The 17,374-nt window shown below is 38.7% G+C and overlaps 1 protein-coding gene across 1 annotated transcript in view; it reads left to right on the forward strand.

Moving 5' to 3' along the window:
- Window positions 1-4,494: 4,494 nt before the first annotated feature.
- Scfd1 (sec1 family domain containing 1) overlaps window positions 4,495-17,374 on the forward strand; it is a 63,347-nt gene continuing 50,467 nt past the window's right edge. The window contains exons 1-5 of the mRNA XM_051145777.1: window positions 4,495-4,647; window positions 10,750-10,820; window positions 12,161-12,249; window positions 13,905-13,995; window positions 16,859-16,981. Coding sequence (XP_051001734.1) covers window positions 4,596-4,647; window positions 10,750-10,820; window positions 12,161-12,249; window positions 13,905-13,995; window positions 16,859-16,981 — 426 coding nt within the window. The 5' untranslated portion in view covers window positions 4,495-4,595. The remainder of the gene's footprint in view (window positions 4,648-10,749; window positions 10,821-12,160; window positions 12,250-13,904; window positions 13,996-16,858; window positions 16,982-17,374) is intronic.

Raw genomic sequence — 17,374 nt, forward strand, 5'->3', positions numbered from 1 at the left:
GATACATTGTATAATCAATGAATAAATAATAATTTAAAACTCTAAAATTAAAAAAAATCTTTCCACATACAGATAAATAATGTATTTTGTATATTCTTTATAAGCTATTTATTTTTCAGTTTTTATTGTCTTGTGACATAGAGCCCCCACTGTTCTAAATTTGCAGTCCTCCTGCTGTAGTCACTTGGGTGCTGGCGTTAAGATGTATAACCATATGCTGAATATTTATTTTTTTAATATATTAGTGCTACCAGGAGTAACAAGAAATCTTTTAATAAATTCTGCTCATACATACATACAGTCTCTATCAAGGCATGATGGCACATACCTGTGGCCCAAGTACTACAAAATTAGGAGTGACAGAACAAGTTTCACACCATCCTGGATTACATGAGGCCTGTCTCAATAAGTTAGTAAATAAGTACAGGATCCATGTGTAGTAATCCCTTCATATTTGCAAGTCTAGTCCCCTAATCAATGATCAAATATATGTAAGGCAGCCTAATTTTGAATTTAAAAAAATCATGGAAGGTTAAAATGACAACCCTCACATTTTTCTTGATAGACAAAGCAGGTGTCAACTGTTGGTCATGTACAGATACCCCTCCCCCCCCCCCGACATAGGATTTTTAACGGGATTCAAGTCCTTTAACTAACAACATTGGTTTGAGATGGGTAATGCACTTTTTTTTTTTTTTTTTTGCTGTTGGTTGTTGTTTGTTTTTTGAGACAGGGTTTCTCTGTGTAGCCTTGGCTGTCCTGGACTTGCTTTGTAGACCAGGCCGACTGGCCTCAAACTCACAGCGATCCACCTGCCTCTGCCTCCTGTGCCGCCACACCTGGCTGGTAATGCACTTCTTAATGCCAAAGGAAAACTCAGTTGTAATCACAGTGTCATTTTCTTTTCTGCCTCAGAACCTTTCAAGTTGTACTTAGCAGAACTAATAAAGATCCTCTTTACCTTGAACATTTAGAATGAAAGCATTTCTTTATCTTATATTTTGCTAGAATTTTTTCAAAAGTAATTAAATAATCCCTCATGAATAGTTTAAACTTCAAACTTAACTTTTATTCCAAGTGTGTTGATAAATTGGATCTCTATGTCTTAACGTATTTAGTTCTTAAGAGTTTTAAAGACTGTTAAATCCATATAACTCCAAAGTGCTATTTTCTAACTTCTAGTTTGATTTTTTTTTTTCTAGAGTAGTAATAAAAGCTAACACGGCCCTCATACAGTGTTGGGTTGGGATGGGCAGGCTACAAGGAAAGGTAGCATTTTGCTTTTACTATGCTCACTGTACGTATCAGCATGGCCTGAGTAGTAAATGGTCTAATAACAGTATGTTTACTTCTCAAAGTCAAGCATCAGATTTAAAAATGTCTTCTGGTTTGAAGGTTTTATTAGCATGGTCTTTGGCTTTATCTTTACACTTGATGCTTATCAGAGAAACGGCAGTGTTATTGTTTCACGCCTATTATGATCCCATTCTGCTTCATAGCATAGTTCTTAACATTACGTTTTAAAGGAACAGTTTTATATTTGGTTAAGTAAAAAGCTAGCACTAGCATGGTCCATGTGGTCTGCATTTATGTTTCTCCCTAATTATATTGAAAGTATTTGGAACTTGTACATTCATGTTAAAACACTATATAAAAGAGGAATATGATGGCGAGGTCCTTTCCCAGTGACATTGCTTTAACGTGTGGATGAGCAGATGGTACGAAGTAGACTGTTGATCGACTTGCCTTTTTTTTTTTTTTTTTTTTTTTAGACAGGGCCTCTATTGCCTTGGCTGTCCTGGACTTGCTTTGTAGACCAGGCTGGCCTTGAACTCACCACATTCCACCTGCATCTGCCTCCCAAGTCCTAGGATTAAAGGTGTGCGTCACCATGCCCAGCTAACATGCCTACTTGTTATAATTCAGGTAATGTAGTGTAAGTATGAGAGCACATTCAGTGAGTGACCACATCTGTAACTTAGGAAACTTGGGAGCCCTTGAAAGTGATGCAGTTTTCAAGTTCTGATTTTGACTACTTTGAAATATCGGGATATACTCTACACCTACCATGCACCAGATAGTGTGCTGATAAATAGTTTATAAGTCAGTCTGTTTCAAATAGAACCACAACACATCATGCCAGGGGCATTACCCAGTGGTAGAGTGGTTCCCCTCAGCATGTATAAGGCCTTGAGTTTAATTTACAAAACTACCAAAAATTTAAATTAAAAATGTAAAAATGTACATGAAGGTTTTTAAGTAAGTGCTTTTATGCCATTTAATGTGAAGTGCTCTTATCAACTAAACAACTTCTTGGGAATGTATCTTAGGAGTATTATTACTGCTATGGGGAAACACTGACAGGAAGCAGCTCTCGAAGGGTTTGTTTTGCTTACACTCCTCATTGAAGGAAGGCAGGGGAGTGACCTGGAGGCCAGTGTTGATGCTTAAGCTATGCATGATTGCTAGGTAATGGCTTGCTTTCCGTAGCCAGCTCATTCGATTTCTTACAGAACCCAAGACTGCCAGTTTAGGGGTGGCACTGCACACAGTGGGCTGGGCCCTTCCATTCGGGCTTGCCCACATCCTGGTTTTGTTTTTTGTTTTGTTTGTTTGTTTTGTTTCTCCATGTAGCACTGGCTGTCCTGGACTCACTTTGTAGACCAAGTTGGCCGGGAACTCAGATCTTCCTGCCTCTGCCTCCTGAATGCTGGGATTACAGACCTTTGCCACTGTGCCTGGCTTCACTCCTGATTTTTATGGAGACATTTTCTCAATTGAGATTCCCTCCCCTTGGATGTTTCTAGCTATGTCAAGGATCAAATAAGGATATTATTCGCTTTTAATGCGGATATATTTCTTATTTTTCTTTTTTATTGGCATGTGATTGTATAAAACAATGGCTGTCATGAGGTTTATGTGTATATTCATGTATGTAATGAAACTTGTTATATTCACTCCCCTTATTCCCTCATACTTACTCGCTCCCCCATTCCCACGAGTGTCTTAAACAAGGTTAATAATCTTATCAAAGTGGCTAATATCCAAGATCTACTTAATCCCCAGATTTGAGAGACCTTGGGACTCAAGAAATGAATTGTTCTGGGCGATTATTCTATGATAAAAGTAATGTGGTTCAATTATTTAAGCCAAAAAATCTGGAGTCACTCTGAAGCCATGATTCTTATTCTGATTATAATAATAGAACATAAATTTATTTCTCGGTCTTAGCTTTGCAGGAGTATTTTAATGTAGTTACTCTTCTGTGGGGGTATATTTTTACACTACACTACACACACACACACACACACACACACACACACACTACAGATGTTAGCATTGTCTTAGTATTTTACGGTAGTGTGCCTTATATATAGTCTTGGAAGGAGTTTGTGATGGAATTGAAGTGGTTAAATGGTAAATTAGGGAATGCTCAGGTGAATAAGGTTGGATTGCCTTCAGATTTTGCCAGGTGGAAAAGCCATTATGTCCATGTATACTAGAATACAGAGTACTCCCTTAGGGTAGAAATAGTTTTCATTGTAACACACCTAGGCCATTGGAGATTCTTTTAAAATATTAGTAATAGCAGTGAAGAAAACCCCAGTAAACATTCTACTTGACTTAATGCATCTGTCAATTAGATACAAAATAAAAAGATGATGTTATTTGTAAGGAATCTGGTTCTAGGCCAAGGTATTAACTGGTGATTTAAAAAATAAGATAGCCTGTTGTAACTTTAAAAAATAAGCATCTTTTTAATCTGTCAAATATGTCTCATGTCTTTGTTGTAAAAATGCAATCTTGATTTAAAAAATAAAATAATTTTATTTGTGTAATTTTGAAAGCCAATTTTTTAATAGTATGATTTCATCTCAGTATCGAATTGCTTTAAAAATAACCCCTAATGCATTGTCTTCGTTGGAGTCACTGAATTGATATAAGTTGTCATTGTATAACTATTTTTGACACAAATAAAATCTGTTACATAAGCGGTCGGTATGGGGTGTATTTCATAATCACGGGGCTTAAAATGTACCAGTCCTCGCTGTGATCATCCAAATTCTGCCCAAAGCCATGGTGACTTTTAATTTGCACTACTGAAAGGAAATTCTGCCACCATTTTTCATGATTTTATGCCCTAGCTGACCAAAGCCATAAAGCTAGGACATTTTGTTTACGAAATGGGACTGAGAAAATTGCCACATTCTTAGTAATTTTTTGTTTTCAGAAAAAAGATGCTTGCTGTCAGGGGAATCAAGAGAACGCAGTTTCCAGTATCTCCTTTAGTCTTGTAACTTTTAGGAGGGTTTAAACCTCATGAAAACCGCAGTATCAATTAGCTTCCTAGCGTTAAGCCACGCCCCTGCCGCGCCCCCCGCTCCGATAGGAGTGTTTTAAGAGTAGCGCAGGATTTGGCCCGATTGGTCGGAAATGCGCTGGGAAATCGGGAAGCACCAATGTCCGAGGCGAAGGGCGTGGGCAGGGACTGAGGAGGTGGGTCGCTTCCCTCTTGGCCCGCCCCCAGGTTTTGCTTCCGGGGCTGGAGGTAAGGCCACGTCATCTTCGGGCTCCCAGTGCCAGCCGGGCGGTGTATGGTGGGAAGCAAGATGGCGGCAACTGGAAGTATTCGGGAGAGGCAAACAGGTACTCGTTATTTCCTTCTCTGAGGTTGGTGCCTGGGCAACGACCTGGCTGGCTGGCGTCTTCTCTGGGTTGTCCAACAGGTCGGAGTTGAGCTTCAAGAAGTGCTCTACTTGGAAGTTGTGGAGAAGCAGTGCCTGAAGTTTTACAGCCTTGGCCGGTGCTATAAGAGAAGAGGGTTCAGTTGGCTGCTTGCTAGTATTTTTAAATTTAATTTAATTTTATTTTTAATTACTGAGTTTCAGAAGGCCATCACGGCAAGAACTGTCAGCTGGTGTTTTCTTTCCTATATTGTCCCTTAGCTAGGTCTCTAGGTTTGTGTTAGTTCGTATTTCAAGTCTCCCAGTTTGGCTTGGTTTTCACTTTCAGTTTTAACGTTCTTAAAACCCGTTTTCGACACTTGCGCCATTAATACAGAATCTAAGTGGTCTTCTCCAAGCTCCTTAAATTATGCCTTCTTTAGACCAGCTTGAGAGAACCTGAAGAAAGATGCCAGGTGATAATGACTTCTGCAGCTTTCTGGAAGGGACTGAAGAATGGCAGACACATTAATTAACAGCGTTCCTTTTCGATTGTTTGACAGATTAGCAATCTTAAAGTAGTATAATAGTTGTATACTAAGTAAGCCATATTTGCACACCTATTTATAAAGTAAAATGTAAAGATAAGTGTTTCTTTCCTTGGCTTTTGATTTTTTTTTCCCCCCTCTGAGATACTTCCGATTTTCCTTATAAGCAACTCTAGTAACTTGGTGTATGTAGACAGGCCCCACAGAGTGCTTTATACGGGTGTGTATATGTGTGTGTGTGTGTGTGTGTGTGTGTGTGTGTGTGTGTGTGTGTGTGTATAAAATGATTTTTATATACTACTTGTGGAGAAACTTCCAAAGAGAATAGAAATAGGCGATAAGCTATAAATAATATTTATATTTTAATACTCTTGAAATTGTTCTATTTGTATGAAAAATAATTGGTTACAATCGATACAACACACCAGAAGGATTTGAACTGTGCCTGATTCCTTCCCTTAAAAAAATAAATTTGAATGTAGCGTATGGAATGGTGCTTTACAGTTCTCAATAGGTTCATTTAGTACAGCCAGTCAGACACAAAAAAGCACACATTAACTATGGAAAAGTCCAAGTATGATTCAGGGAATGCTTGATAATTCATTTCGTTTGCAAGCAAATAGAATCTCATCTTTTAGAGGTTTTGGTCCTATGTAGCTTAATAAAACTAAATGAATTTGGTCTTACTACCACCAGCGAAACTGTCCTGATGAGACGGAGCCTTTTAAAAATTGAATTTATACAACAGTATATTTTAATATGCAGACATTGTAAAACGTTGAAATCTAATATTGCATTTTGTCTTTAACTGGATATAAACATATATATATATATATATATATATCTTGTGCTGCATCAGGTATTAAATTTGTACTGTAAGTGGAACGTTTCTTATTTTGAGAACAAAATCCTTGGTGTGCCACAACAGTAGAAGTAGCATTTTCTTGATTTCTGATGGTACTATTTAGGACTATCAGTCTTCAAGTATTGTAGGTAGAAGATGCTTTGGCACAAAGCCCTTTGCAGTCAGTTTGAATAGCTGAGATGACAGTTCGTGCACTGAGAATTTATTATTTTTTTAGGTGGTTTCTGTTCTCTTCGTTTTACAGATGAAGAAGCTAAGGCACAAAGGTCTTGACTAGCCTGCTGTTTCTTGATTTGTCTTCCTGAAATACCTCTGTCCCCTCAAGTGCCACCTTCTTTGTGAAAGCTTTATGCATTACTTTCTTCTTATTCCTAGCTTCCAACCTACAGTCAGAGTAAGTTGCTTCCTCCTCTGTTCCTACATCAGCTTCTCACTCGCATCCCTTACTTCTCAGTGTTCCACGGCCTGTATCAATTACTTATTCTCTTGCTGTGATTTCATCTGGCCCCTTAGCTTTCAGTATTCTGTATGCTGGTATCTTGGGCTAATATTGCTGTGAAGAGACACTATGACCATGCCAACTCTTATAAAGGAAAGCATTTAATTGGGGCCTGTTTGCAGTTTCAGAGGTTAAGTCCACTATCGCGGTGGCTAGAGTGTTGGCCTGTAGGTAGACATGGTGCTGGAGAGGTAGCTGAGAGTTGTCCATCCAGATGCACAGGCAGCAGGAATTGAGAGACTCAGGCTTGAAGTGGGCTTTTTGAAACCTCAGAGCCCACCTCCCGTGACACGCTTCCTCCCACAGGGCCACACTTCTTAATCCTTTCAAATAGCCACTACCTGATGACCAAATATTTAGACCTCTGAGCCTAAGGGGGCCATTCTCATTCAACCCACCACAGCTGGTGGTTCCCAGGTCTACATGGATAGAAGCCCTCTATTCTGAATTCAGGTCACTTGATATCAAAAGCTTTGTTAGTATAGTTGCTCATGTAAAACTCCACATGATTTTTCTTTTCTTTCCTTTCTTTTTTTTTTTTTAATTTTTAATTTTTTAACTCAATTCAAATTTGTGAATAAATCATGTCAGTTTTACTCTGAACTGTCTAGTACCTGTTGCTCTCCCCGTCACAGCCCTCCTTGAATTTCTACAATAACTTTCTGTCTGTACTATTTGCTTTTACAGCCTTGTTGCCTTTTGTTCTTTTCCAGATAGCACCCATCCCAAGCATGGCTTCTTAATTTGAATATGGTAAAGGAACATGATCTCCAAGTCCACAGATGAACTAGTCTCTGCTTAACTTGATCTCCTTGACTCTTCTGCCCCTTGTATTTGTTTCCTCTTGGTAGAATTTTCTTTCAATGTAACTCATGTGACTCACTCCCTTGCTTCCTCCAGGCCTTTACTGGAGTGTGTATTTCTCAGGAGACCTTCCTAATTACTATTTAAAATTATATTTCACCTCACTTTCTCCTTTCCTGGTTCCATTTTTCTTCCCAGCATTTATCATTTTCCCATATACTGCATGTTTTATTGACTTTGTAGATAATGAGGACTGCATGAAGGATAGGTGATTTTTTTTTTTTTTTTTTTTTTTATCTGACCCGTTGTCATGCTTGTGATTCCCTGTCCTTAGGGCAGTATCTAGCACATGGTAAGCACTCAAGAAACATTTGTTGAATGAACGAGTGAGCAAATAGTACATGTAAATGACAGCGTTTACTCATCCAAGTGTAGAACTCTAGGGTAATGTATTCAGGGCCCGTAACGAAAACTAGCGTGTCATGTCCACAAGAAGCAGTGATTTGAGCTCTGGCTCACTAAACTTTGATGAAATAGAATTGCATTCTTTTATCATTCTTTAAACATGCACCATGTGCTTCATTAACAAATTACTTGTATCAAAATGGTCTGAACAAGTTAGCCAAGGCTTGGAGTTGGAGAAGGTTTCCTAATCGGGCCAAGACAATGTGAAATTATCTACTGTTCTGGTCTTTCATCATGAGATGAAGTAACATCTGTTAACTCTGGAGAATGCCAGATGCCAGTTTACATGGCAGCACGGGCTGTAGTTCTTCCTCCTTGTCATTGAGTAAAGAATATGATCAGCATTTAGGAACAGGGTTTTCTTGTGTATTTAGAAGAATATGTACACTTGCCTGGATGTGGGAGGAGAGCACCAATGAAACATTGAAACCAGAAGCACTGGGTTTGTGCTATTTATTTGTATATTTATAATAGTACTATAACCTCTGTCTCTGAAGTAAACAGAAGTTGTTGGTAATGTATATTTATTGTAGTGCCAACATTTTACAGAGGGAAAAAAATACAGGTTGGGGTGGCAGGATGGCTCATCAGGTAAAGGTGCTTGCCACCAAACCTGATGCTCTGAGTTTAATCCCTGGGACCCACATGGTGGAAGAAGAGAACCAACTCCCATAAATTGTCCTACGGCTTCCACACACATGGTATGACATATGTGCGTGCACACAGCTACACACAGTAAGTAAGTAAATGTAAAAACATACACAAACATCCTCTTTTACTTAGCTCTCTGTATCCATGGTTTCTGCAACCATGGGTTCAAACAATATCAAATCAATACTATTATAAGTAAAATGTGCCCATACTAAATGTATATAGACATTTTCTTGTCATTGCCCCTTAAACAGTGCAGTAGAACAACCTGTCATTTGACATTGCTCTGGGTATTAACAGGTAATCTGCTGTGACTTAAAGGAGTTCCCCTAGCTTATGTGCAAACACTAAGCCATTTTATTTATTTTTAATTATCAAAGATTTAGTATTAAATGTGAAGGACTTGAGCATCCAAGGAATATTGGTGCCTCAAAGAGGTTCTGATGGGGATGACAAGAGTGTGCTGAGCAGCATTCTACCTACCTACCTACCTACTTCGAACTGTGTTTAGTAACAGTTCTTTCAATGGATGAATATACTGTCAGGTTATTTGTTGTGTATTATATAGTACTATATTTGTAGTTTGCATTGTAGATTATTCTGTATTGCATACTGTCCAAAAGCTTTTAAAAATCAAAGTAGAAAAATAATGAGCCAGGCGGTGGTGGCGCACACCTTTAATCCCAGCACTCGTGAGGCAGAGGCAGGCGAATCGCTATGAGTTCGAGGCCAGTCTGGTCTACAAAGTGAGTCCAGGACAGTCAAGGGTACACAGAGAAACCCTGTCTCAAAAAACTTAAAAAAAAAAAAAAAAAAAAGACAAGAAAAGAAAAAAGAAAGAAAGAAAGAAAATTCATAGTATCTAGTTGTGGCAGCACATCTTTGATCCTAGCACTCGAGAGGCAGAGGAAGGCAGACCTCTGTGGGTTTGAGGACAGCCTGCTGTGCATTGTGAGTTCCACGGCAACCAGGGCTATATAGTAAGGCCCTGTCTCTAAATTAAAACATTAATTAAAAAGTAGATTTCAGAGTAGTCAGTCTTCTTTGGTTTTTAAGACAGGGCTTCTCTGTGTAGCCCTGGCTGTCCTGGACTTGCTTTGTAGCCTGGGCTGGCCTCAAACTCACAGCGATCCACCTGCCTCTGCCTCCCGAGTGCTGGTAGTCAGTCTCAAATAATCTGATTTCTACGTTTTCTTGAATGTTTGGCCATCTCCATTTCAAGTGCTTGCGTACAGGAAGTCATAGGTTTGATCCCAGCATAAAAACACGGGGCTGTGGTAGAAAATGCCTCTCTAATCCCAGCATTTAGGAAGTAGAAGCAAGAACATTAGAAGTTCAAGGTCATCTTCAGCTACACAAGGTACTTGAGACTGACTTAAGATTCTATCTTTAATTAAAAAAAAAAAAAATGTTACACTGACACATGATCACACAGAGAAGTAGCACCAACCAGCATAGTAGAGTTTTATTTTTCTTAGAAAATGGTTTTTATATACCGTGCTCTATGAACAGGTGAGCAACAAAAACCACAAAATACTGTAACACTTAAAGCCTGGTTGCTGTGGGTTTTGAAAGTAGATACCTTCAATCACCAGTTATCTTCTACATTATGAAGTCTTATTTTTCCCCATGGACTATAAAATAATTAAGTTGTATAGCCTTTCAGTGGGTTTATTGGCTGTAAAATATACTCTGGAGTAGCTAATAAATAAACCTACTATAATGAGTTTCCATATGAAACAATTAAGCACACCATAGTCTTTGTTTTTATAAAGATTGTTCTTTATGCTTTCAGCCAGATAGCTAGTGGACAGCAGTAACAGTTAGCTATTAAGGCTGTTATGAGGTCATGATCAAAGCAGATTCTTTTGGTATTTGTGTAAGAAACAGAACAATGCTTTCTCAGGAGTATGAGTTTTTTGTTATTTTTCTTTTCCACAATGTTAAGGATCAAACTTGTGTCCTGGGCAAGTGCTGTGCCACTGAGCTGTACTCCCAGACCCCAAAGTGCTTTTCCCTGAACAGCTTTCATAGCTGCTTTTGGGACAGGTGCCTGTTTTGTTTTGTTTTTGTTTTAGCTCCCAAACAGATGCGAATTGGCTGTTGATGAAATTATCTTAAAGATCTGACCCTAGTTTTTACACATCACGTCATGTCATTAGTTGATTTTGTTAGCATTTATTTATGCATTTTGTTTATAGTGAGGGAAAAAAAAACCTACTATAAATAACTGATGTAAACTTTTCTTTTCAGTGGCTCTGAAGCGGATGTTGAATTTCAATGTGCCTCATGTTAAAAACAGCACTGGAGAACCAGTGTGGAAGGTAAGAGCTGCTGTTGTGGCAGCTGTAGGCTTTTTCTTATCCATGAGATGATAGTGATTGGAAGAAAATCTTGAAAATATAAAACTAGTAGTATATTTCTATTTTAATCAGAAATTGTGAATATTTTTGTCTGTTATTCCCCAAACATTATACCTGTTTACATAGCATGTGTAGCATGCAAGAGGCTCGTATAGGATATGTGCAGTGCTGAGAAGGAGTTTGCTTTATCTGGGGTTTTTGTTTTTTTCATTGTTAAGACATTATCGTGGGCTTGTATCCCAGGTTGGAGTCAGCTGCAATCTTGCCTCAGCCCCTGGGTGCCCCATTCAGGTGTGAGCACTGCATCTGGGATAGGGACTTAACTCTTTTACATGTTTACTTATTTTTACTTTATATACATTGATGTCTTGACTGCATGTATATCTGTGTGAGGGTGTTGGATTCCCTGGAACAGGAGTTACAGATAGTTGTGAGCTGCCATGTGGGTGCTGGGAATTGAACCTGGCTCCTCTGGAAGAGGAGCCACTGCTTTTAACTGCTGAGCCATCTCTCCAGCCCTGGTCTTAACTCTTAAGTCAATACCTTGTTTACCTAAGATGCTTAAATTTCTAAATTTTCATAATAGTGTTGGAACTTGTTCTATTTTAGGGGTTTTATTTTATTTTATATAGATGGGTTTTTCCTTGCGTATATATGTATGCACCATGTGTCTGATGATTGCAGGGACCAGTGAAGGAGGTTGGGTCCTGTCTTAGAGTTTCTCCACTGAGACTCCTTCTCCTCTGTGCCTCCAGCTTGTGTCAAGTGACATACAAAATTAGCCAACACGGAGACCCTGCAACTAAGTTTTCAGATGTTGTGAGCTGCCGTGTGGGTGCCATGAATCAAACCCGGGTCCTCTGAAGAGCAGGCAGTGCTCCTACCACAGAACCATCGCTCCAGCCCTGAATTTTAGTTTTAAAGGGGGCTAACTTTTTATCTCAGCCTTACATGTTCTTAGAAAGGATATATATGAATTAGGAAAAAATAAGAATGAATTTGCTGTGTGTTAAGAGTTCTTTATTAAAGGTTAAAATAAAGAAGTTACAGTCTGATTTTTAAATTTAGAATATTTTATAAGAAGTTTCTAAAATTGTTGCTTTATTTAAAGCTAGGTGATAATGTTTTAAATAATATAACTATGGATGGGCATTTGGGTAGTGATGGAAATACTAAACTGAACATGGATAAGAATACAGTATAATGATTACTATGTAGAATTCACTTCAGTGTTATCTTAGTGTGGGCTCTCAGTTGATTGTTCATTAATAATAACATTTAAACAAACTGCTTTTTTAAAGGTACTAATTTATGACAGATTTGGCCAAGATATCATCTCTCCTCTGCTGTCAGTGAGGGAGCTGAGAGACATGGGGATCACCCTGCATCTGTGAGTTTTAACATAGTTCTGACAGTGGCATTTATTTTCAAACTCATTGAGAAAAATTTCCTTGGTCACCTTAAAAGTCAAGGACCATTTGGGGAGAAAACTAAAATTATAGTACCCATGGAACCCTGAGGTTAACAATAGTCTTACTTTGAGGCTATATAATTCCAGAATTTAAATCTTTTTTCATTTTCCAGTAGACTTGGTTGATCTTTCAAGAAAAACAACTAGCGCTCTTTGGCACTCTTCATTCTCTAAAAGGATTTTGGCTAATTTAATTATGCTTTAAAAGAATCTAAATTAGTTTTTTAGTACTGTGAGCATGTAACTGACGAAATGAAGTAATGGCCATCAAATCTTTGCTGTCTTGACTACTAAGCATTTAACGTCTTTTTGTTACTTTTGAACAGACTGGCATAGAAAATGTGATTGCCACATAGTTGGACAGCTAGTTGATGGCAGGGCTTTAGCTATGCTGTGCTGTTTGCCTAATGACTCAGTGGCTTCAGCAGTGACAAATAGAATTGAGATCTAACTCCATACTTAGGGGTAACAAGATCGATTGCCAGTTTGAGAGCAGAGGACGCATGGCACTATTGTCACCAAAGCATGGAAAGGCTGTACAGCCACGGACAGTCCCTGACAGCGCGGCCTCTGACGAAAAATTTTCAGTTGTTTTATCCTCTGCAAGCTAGTTTGGACCAATTTGAAGACAATAGTAACCACAGGTTTCTAGAATTGCGTTTATACCATGTAGGCAGTTGGGCTGACAGCACACAAAGAAAGCAGCCTATTGCTGCCGTCAACCAATTGTCACTGCTAGGAGTGACATCTGGACAGGTGGGACTTCTAAATGCATCTCTACTGGCAGCATGATCCCTCTCATTCTTGTCGAATACAGAGGTGACTAAGGAGTTCTGAAGGTAGAATGCTAGTAATATCTCCTATCATAAGTTTTATACCAATATATTAAAATGACAAATAGATTTTTTTATGTGAAATTGAGATTCTTAAATGAAAATACTTCCAGAATCACCAGGAGAAAACTTTAGCATGTCATCTTTGAGATTCTTAGATAATAATCTGTGCGTTCACTTAGGAAGCAGCAGATTGGAATGGAGTTATAGCTCAGCTGTATAAATGTGTGCTGAGCATGTGCTGGTTCTACCCATAGCATCTTGCAAAAAACAAAAGGCAACACACAGAGTTAAATATCAGGCTGCAAGGAAATTTTCCTTTACTTTTCAGTCTTAAATGGTGCCTAATCTGTGTGGGCTAAAATTTGTACATTTCTTTCAAATGAGCCAGCATTGTTTTCCTCCACTCATCCTCTCCCTGTATTTGTATGAAAGTGATTTTGAATGTATTTAGTTGCTCTTCAAGAGGGTGGTGATAAAGGAATGTCTGGCCATAAGAAGGTCTACAAATGTATAAGGTGGGGAAAAATGAAAAAGACATGACCCTACACATGTATATCCCTGATGCAAAGCGTGAATTTCTTTTTGTCTTTCTAAGGCAAAGGCCAGGTTAACCAAGTGACCAGTAGTAATAGGCGTGCTGAGAGCATGGACCCTGAGCTGCTGACTTCCACTTGAGAACTACTCTTTTAAAAGTGCCTGAGGGAAAAGTGATTTGTTCTTGTTCTTTCTGTCTTCCAGCCTTTTGCACTCAGACCGGGATCCAATTCCAGATGTTCCTGCAGTGTACTTTGTGATGCCAACTGAAGAAAATATTGACAGACTGTGCCAGGTGATGAGTGGATTCTTACTTTATCTAAAACTTAAAATTACTTGATTGTTTTACTATCAATACAGACTTTTTAAAAAAAACCAGCAAACTTAGATGTTCATTTGGGAGAATCATAAATCCCTTTGCCATCTTCCACTTTGGTTTTTGATACTATCCTGTAATTTTAATAGAGTAGATTTATATTTTTGGCTGGAGAAGCATTGTATCAGTAAATACTAAGTCTGACCTTACTAAAGAAACTGCTGGAGCCCGCTGGAGCCTGCCTCTAATCCCAGCACTCAGGGTTGATGCAAGAGGATTGTTGGTTGAAGACTGGCTACAGGACAGGTTTTGAGGCCCATCTGTGCTGAGACCAAATCAAAACAAACAACAGTGACAAAGTGGAAAATAGAAAGCCTGACTGTTTGGCTTGAAAGGCAGAGTTCTCCTTTCCTTAGGTAATGGGAGGCCCGAGAATAGGAAGTGTGCATTTACGTGCTGTAAGCAGGAAGGTTGCAGATGAGCTGCGCCACTCCTGACTTTTGAGTTTGACCTGGAAAGTTAGGTCTTTCTAGAAACTCGCAGAGGGCTCCTTTATGTCTCACTGAGTAGAATTAGCTGCAAGAAAGACTGGATGCTAATAATTAGATTATTCCCACCCCAAAGAACCTTTGAACTCTTTTTGCCAGGAAAGTGGGGGAGGAGTATTGGGTAGGATCTCATTAGTGGCTGCCACAAGTCACATTGTGTTTATCAGCTGTCACATTAAGTTGCTATTCCCATTTTTAAAAGAAAAGTCATACATTTTATGTTAATATTAGCCTCATTTTCCAGCTTCCCCTTTATTTTTTACAAAGCCAATTGAATGGGTTCTGTTTACTAGTCTCTTCCTTTTTTAAATGCCATCTCTGTTTCAACATAACTCTCATATGTAATATAACGTATTCACAGAATTGTGTAGCCATAGCCACAGTCAGCTTTAGAACATACTTCCCACCTCAAAAAGAAATGCCTCTCCCCGGCTCTAGCCCCACCTTTTCCTCCTTCCCGTCTGAGTTACTTTCTGTTTTTATTCCACGTATATATTCAGGTCTTACATGGGAATGGAATCATGTAGTATGTAATCTGGCCTCTTTTTCTTAGTTTCATGTTCTCAGAGTTTATCTGTACTGTAACATGTATCTGAACTTTGTTTTTATGATAGACTAATCCTCTGTTGCGTGGGTATGTTAAATTTTATTTATCCATTTTAGGTTTTTCTACATTTTGGTTGTAATGAATAATTCTTCTATAGACATTCATGTACAAGTTTCTGTTTAGATAGGTTTTCATTTTTCTTGTCTTCATGAAGTACACAGGAATAGAATTCAGAGTATTCAAATAATAACTCCATGTTTAGCCTTTTTTATGATATGGAGAACTTTATTATAGAATCATGGGAGACCAGGAAAGAGGGAGGGACACCCAGAAGAGAGAGAGAGAGAGAGAAAGAGGAAGAGGAAGAGAGTGGAGGAGGAATAGAGGAGCAAGAGCCATGTTTAGCCTTTTTACAAACTGACAAATGGCCACATCCCATATTCCCACCAGCTGTGTAAGGGTTTTGCTGTCTCCGTGTCCTGACCAGCACTATCTCTGATATTTTCATTGTGCCTTAAAGGATATAAAGTGATAATCCCATTGTAGTTACTACTCAAATTTTTACGGTTAGTGATACTAATATACTTATTTCATTGTTTTGAAGAAATGCCTTTATATCCTTTGCCTACTTCTTTAAAAAAAAAAAAAAATTGAGACCGGGTCCCATGTAGCCCAGTCTGGTCTTGAACTCACCATGTAGTGAAGATGACCTTGAGCTCCTGATTCTGCTGCCTTCACCATTGGCTGCATGCCGCACTCACCTGACGCTCCTTTACCCACTTGTAAATTGGATTGTCTTTTTTTTTTTTTTTTTTTTGAATTTTATTTTATTTTACTTTATTTTTACATTTTCAAACTGCTTATACATTTTTTTTTATTAATTTATTCTTGTTACATCTCAATGGTTATCCCATCCCTTGTGTCCTCCCATTCTTCCCTCCCCCCCATTTTCCCATTATTCCCCTCCCCTATGACTGTGCCTGAGGGGGACTTCCTCCCCCTGTATATGCTCATAGGGTATCAAGTCTCTTCTTGGTAACCTGCTATCCTTCCTCTGAGTGCCACCAGGTCTCCCCCTCCAGGGGACATGGTCAAATATGAGGCACCAGAGTACCTGTGAATGAATTGTCTTCTTAATGACTGAGTTGTTAGCATACTTTTTAGTTTTCTTTCATTTTTGAAACGGGGACTCACAGTGTGGCCCTTGGCTGCCTCCAATTTGCAGTCCTCTTGCCTTGCTACCTGATGCTGGGAGTAAATGCGTGTGCCACTAAGCCTAGCTTCGTAGAGTTCTTAGGATGCTAGACACCTATCAGGTGTATAATACCATATCTTTTTGACTATAAGATGTATCTGACCATAAGACACACCCACTTTTTAGAGCAGTAAGACAAGAAAAACACTAAAAACAGCAGTCAGACCATAAGGGGATGTCTCATGGTGCTGTATACTATGTAGTCTTAAGAAAACTGCACCTTGGCAGTTCGAATCAATTATGTGCTGTACTGTAGCTAATGAGATTTGGTCGATAATATGCTTTCACAACATTAATAATTAAGATAAATCTCAGTGGCCAATTATCTGGCATGTCATTACTGTGTTCTTCCAGAGTAAACTTCTCTCATCACTTGCATGTCCTCTGTTTCAAATGTGTGTCATATGCTGTGAAGCCTGGCTTTTAGCTTTAAGCACTTTTATTCATGGCACCCTTTCTACTGTGAAAGTAACATGTTGATTATATTTATAGGATCTTCGAAATCAGCTCTATGAATCCTATTATTTAAATTTTATTTCTGCGATTTCAAGAAGTAAACTGGAAGACATTGCGAATGCAGCATTGGCAGCTAGCGCAGTGACACAGGTGGCCAAGGTAAGAGCATTGGCGGCTAGCGCAGTGACACAGGTGGCCAAGGTAAGAGGCACTTGCTTGAAACGTGGCTAATGTAAACCTCAGCAATGTCTGAAAGCTCCTAGTTGTTCACCTCTAACCAGAACAGCCTACAGAATTAGACATCCTTCTTTAAAAACAAGTTCATTGAAACTGTCTTTAACTTATTTTAGGAAACATAAAGCAAACTGGAACAATTTACTACTCTAGTTCTGACTGGTGAGATAGAAATGAAAAGGAGATTTAGATTTGTTTCAGGTTGAGATTCTTGGGATCCTTGTAGCTCATTTTAGAATTAACTTGCCAGTTTTTTGTGCATGGCTTGTGATCACATTGGCGTTGTCTTATCTGTAATCACTACAGTCGGTCACCACA

The sequence above is a fragment of the Acomys russatus genome, chromosome 1 (assembly GCF_903995435.1).
Source record: "Acomys russatus chromosome 1, mAcoRus1.1, whole genome shotgun sequence".
NCBI classification, from domain to species: domain Eukaryota; kingdom Metazoa; phylum Chordata; class Mammalia; order Rodentia; family Muridae; genus Acomys; species Acomys russatus.